The sequence below is a fragment of the Nicotiana attenuata genome, chromosome 2, assembly GCF_001879085.1.
Source record: "Nicotiana attenuata strain UT chromosome 2, NIATTr2, whole genome shotgun sequence".
Taxonomy (NCBI): Eukaryota; Viridiplantae; Streptophyta; class Magnoliopsida; order Solanales; family Solanaceae; genus Nicotiana; species Nicotiana attenuata.
Window position 1 is genome coordinate 49199675 of NC_031990.1, and position 5010 is coordinate 49204684.

At 35.9% G+C, this 5010-nt stretch overlaps 1 protein-coding gene across 2 annotated transcripts; it reads left to right on the forward strand.

Annotated features, from left to right (window-relative positions):
- Positions 1–4248, forward strand: LOC109209364 (cathepsin B-like). 2 transcript variants are annotated; one of them, XM_019372625.1, is made up of 11 exons: positions 1–197; positions 1072–1125; positions 1214–1294; positions 1410–1566; positions 1672–1676; positions 1777–1851; positions 1932–2060; positions 2197–2415; positions 3273–3386; positions 3471–3506; positions 3842–4248. In XM_019372625.1, the coding sequence occupies exons 1-11, from the start codon at positions 129–131 to the stop codon at positions 3974–3976; spliced, it is 1074 nt and encodes a 357-aa protein (XP_019228170.1). In that variant the 5' UTR covers positions 1–128; the 3' UTR covers positions 3977–4248. The 2 variants fall into 2 exon arrangements, with proteins under 2 accessions (XP_019228170.1, XP_019228179.1); XM_019372634.1 differs by having other exon boundaries at positions 4–197; positions 1935–2060; positions 3842–4212.

Consider the following 5010-nt stretch of genomic DNA (forward strand, 5'->3'; position numbering starts at 1 on the left):
TTATAAACTTTTATTATACGTCAAAAGAGATGGGCCAATAATTGATCTATCTTTTCCTGTATCTATATATTTCTGGGAGTTCCTGCATCTTCACACCACAATTGGAGAACTCCAGAGAAAAGCCAAAAATGGCGATGAATCACATGTCCTTAGCCACTCTCTTGCTTTTGATTGGTGCCTCTATCCTTATTTTACAGGTTCGATCCTCGATTCTTCATATTTTGTGTTTTTGGCTGGTTGGTGTGGTTTATATAGCTTTAGATGAATAGATGGATTGAGTGATTGTAGCAGATTAAAGCCCCATCTATTGTGTTTTTCTTGACTTGTTGTGCTTTCTTCCATTTTTTTTTAGCTTTTGGGTTAGCTTAATCTTGGTAATCATGATGATAAATTAGTTGATTAACTAATGTACTCCTAAAAGGGAAATCTTTTAAATGTTTCTTGAAGCTTCAATTTATGTTTCCTGCAATACATGAGGAGGAGGCCTGATTGGGTATGTTTTTCTTTGGGTTGGGGGTGGGGGGTGGGTTGGGGGGGATAGTCTTGTGTGTGCAGATGTTTCCTGGAACCTATGTATAGTGGAGGTCTGTTGGGTTGACAGTGTGGATTTTTTTTTCTTTTTTTTGGGGGGTGGGTAGGTGGGGGGTGGGGGGTGGGGGATGGATGGTGTAATAGTACAGGGGGTGGGGGATGGATGGTGTAATAGTACAACAACAACAAACCCAGTATAATACCACAAATTAATGTGTATATGGATGAAGCTCCAACAGATGGGAATCTACTCACCTAGCTTATGCATAGTTCTAAGATTATAGAAGGAAAAAGGAGTTCTTTAACAGAAATCTCCAATTTGAATCAAATGCCCTTATCCTGCCCAAGTCCTAAGAAAGGAGCAAAAATGTTCAATCTGATCCTCTCTTTCTTCTGCCCACTGTATAAGTTAATTGAGTGCTTGACAAAGGAATAAAACTATTGAATGGTAGAAAGAGGAAACATAGGTGTAGGTTTATCTTCAAATCTGAAATATATATGCGTAGGTAATAGTAATCATTTTTTTCAAATGGCAAGCAGGTTGTTGCAGAACAACCAATATCCCAAGCTAAAGCGGAATCTGCAATCCTTCAGGTAAGATTGCCTTCATGATAGAGAAGATAATACTGTCATTGTACTCTGTTCTTACTAAAAGTTAGACTTTTTGTGAATGGTCATGCAGGACTCAATCGTTAGACAAGTTAATGAAAATGAAAAAGCTGGATGGAAAGCTGCACTGAACCCTCGATTCTCAAATTTCACGGTAAAATTTCCATAAAGCTGGATATTTTGTTTGGACAAATTTCGTTGCACTTCCTTCTGTGCAATGATACATCCTTCACTGCTCTTTTCATGAATACGTTACCTTTCATTCACAGGTTTCCCAGTTTAAGCGCCTTCTTGGAGTTAAGCCCACAAGAAAGGGTGATTTAAAGGGCATTCCTATTTTAACTCATCCAAAACTTTTGGAGTTGCCACAAGAGTTTGATGCACGAGTGGCTTGGCCTAACTGTAGCACTATTGGGAGAATTCTTGGTTAGTTTATTCATTTTCGTGCTTGGTTTAGTGCTATTGCTCTATAGTGGGTGCTAATGCTTTCCATCTTTTGATGTCATGCACCGGTACTATTTTGCGGCGCAGATCAGGTGACTTATCTTGGTTCTAGTATCACTCATTTGTATTTCTCCCTAAATTTGCAAATTTCTCTTTCCAGGTACTCTAATAATCTGATCATTTGTATTTCAGGGACATTGTGGTTCTTGTTGGGCTTTTGGTGCTGTTGAGTCACTGTCCGATCGTTTCTGTATTCATTATGGCTTGGTAAATTCATTTCTTAATGTGAATACTTGCAAGGTTTAGTCCAGTTATTGTCACTGATGATTCAAATTTGATATGTGAAGCAGAATATCTCTCTGTCAGCAAATGATCTCTTAGCATGCTGTGGCTTTTTATGTGGGGATGGTTGTGATGGTGGATATCCATTACAAGCTTGGAAGTACTTTGTTCGCAAGGGTGTGGTCACAGATGAGGTATATGGTGTTGTTCTTGACTTATTGGACTTCAGAAAGATTACAGCTTTTAGATACTTTGGATCTTTATACACCGCTTAAAAAATGATATTTTGGATCCTTATTCTCAACTAACTAATAAAATTTATTCTGGCAGTGTGACCCTTACTTTGATAACGAGGGATGTTCCCACCCTGGATGTGAACCTGCATATCCCACCCCAAAGTGTCACAGGAAGTGCGTTAAACAGAATTTACTCTGGAGTAAGTCCAAGCATTTTGGCGTCAATGCATACATGATCAGCTCCGATCCACACAGTATCATGACAGAAGTTTACAAGAATGGACCAGTTGAGGTCTCTTTTACTGTTTATGAGGTAAGAATGATTGAGGAAGGAGAGTAAAGTTATGATCCTGAATTTCAGGATACAATTCGTACTATATGATATTAGATATAAAGTTGGATGTTACATCTTCCTTTAAAACAGCAACAACAATTGAGCCTCTATCCCAAACAAGAATCAAAATGCAATTCTCTATCTACCCTATCATATTGTTAGCTTCGGTAGGCTTCTTTCAGGCTAACTCTAATATACTTTAAGAAACCTTAGTTAAATATTAAGTATAAATATCCTTTTCTAAATGTTTTTTTTTTTTGTTGAGAATTCTTTACAAAGCACACATGAGACATTATTTACTGCTTGGCTGTATGAAATAACAAAATATAATTGAAATTACTTTCTTTCTTTGGTCAACTGTCTAATTATTGTCGATAAACTTTTAGACAGAGTTCAAAATAATTTTTGGTCACCAAGTCTAATTTTCTAAGTCCTAGTATTACCATCAACCATGTTTGTGGAATTATTATGCTAATTTGTGATCTGCAGTCGTTTAGTCTTCCAGAATAAATATGTCCATCACAATGAAGGAGTGCCAGTTGGAAGTTCCAATACTAGGAGTACTATCTAAGGATCATTGTTTGAATGTACTAATATCCTAGTCTGGGATATTTGTGAACACATGTACTGTTTGTCAAGTGGTACATGCTTCAATAGTAGGCTGCTTATGTTGTTCTTTCATTTGCCTCGGCATGGTTTCCTTGTGAGTGCATTATCTTTTCTGGTGAAATTAGGATTTGTTGACTTGGATTATTTTCTTCATTCTATCTGTTATTATCTCCTATTTGATACATAAGCCCTTCCTGTACTGAATGACAAGCTATTTTCGAGCACAGGATTTCGCTCACTACAAATCTGGAGTTTACAAGCATGTAACTGGTGATGTAATGGGAGGCCATGCTGTTAAACTCATCGGATGGGGAACCTCTGAGGATGGAGAGGACTATTGGGTTTGTTGACATTTTCAAATTGTGCCATTATATCTTCAAAATCATTTCCTTCCTAAATTTGATCATCTTCTTTCGGCTTTGCAGCTTCTTGCCAATCAGTGGAACAGAGGCTGGGGTGATGTATGTCTAGAACTAATCCTTTTTCTTTCAATAGCTTACTTGAGCAAAACTACGTCATTCTTCGGGAAAATTACCAAAAAGTTTTAAAACCTTAGCTTTTCCCTTTCAAAATCAGAGTTCACACACTTGACTCATAATGTTCAGTATATGTCTCTAGTACTTTATACATGCGCATTCTTGGGTGATTGCATCGTTCATTGGGGGTTTAGAGCTCCCTCAATTGAGGTTTTTGGTTTGGATTTTGGGGGGAGGGGGTGAATGCTATTTCTTGAAGACATGCTAATTGAGCAGAGCGTACATCCTTCTTCTGAAATGTATATTTGTGTTCATGGCAGGATGGTTACTTTAAGATCAGAAGAGGAACAAACGAGTGTGAAATCGAAGATGAAGTGGTTGCAGGATTGCCTTCAGCCAGAAATCTGAACATGGAACTTGATGTCTCTGATGCTTTCCTTGACGCCGCAATGTGAATGCTAATTATTCAACTAAACACTAAATAGAATGCAAGTTTCTGAAGACTGGGGAATAATAACATTTTAAGTTTCATATTCTTCCCCTCTTAAGTTGTCTGCAATTGTTCCACGATCTTATTATCAGTGGAAGTGGCTTTCCTTATCTATTATGTATTTCTTCAGAAGTACTTTGTCAATCTTGGCACTGTTGTAACATTATTATGAATTGTACTTAACATTATCAGTGAACTGTATTATTGTGGTCGAAACTTCAGGTGCTGTCGCTATCTTAATTTTAGTGAAAATTTAGAAGAATTTGGATTGTCTACTGATCTTTCAAAGATAAATAGGAATAATTTTTAGTTAGCTTTATCCTAATTTCTAAAGGTGGCTAAGTTAATTCATCATAATTTTGGTTAATTCATAATAATCTAGATGGAATCATTTGTGGTATTGCATTTTCTTTGGGTTTATTTAATAAATTCATAAAGATAAATAAGAGCCGAGAAATTATTCACATTTAAATAAAAACTTCAATATCTTAACTATAGGCAGACTTAACCTTTCAATAAAGAAAAGGCATAACTATGAGCTATTGATCCCATTCATCCATCTTGTTCTTCTCTTCTCAATTTGTTATAGTTTCAAAATTTATATAAAGGTTCCCTTTTTGTTGTTTTTTGTAAGCAAACTATATTGTATAAATAGATTAAATTGCACTTAAATGTACACCGATTCTTTATTATTTTTTCAGATTCAACTCTTTTTATGCTATCATCCTCTCATGGAGTACTCCATACTTCTCGTGGAGCCACTTTTTATTTCTTTCGTTCTGTTCCCATCTTAGAATTTAGCTCTAATCATCACTTTTTTTAGCTTGTATCTTCTTTGTCTAATTTGACTTTTTTTTTTTTTGGGTCTTTATCAATGCATTTAAATTATTTGAAGAAGATGATCCTAGGATATTAAATACTAGTAAGTTTTATTTCACAAACGGAGATAAAGTAAAAGTTAATGCAAATAATAGGGAATTATAATTATGTGTGCGCTAA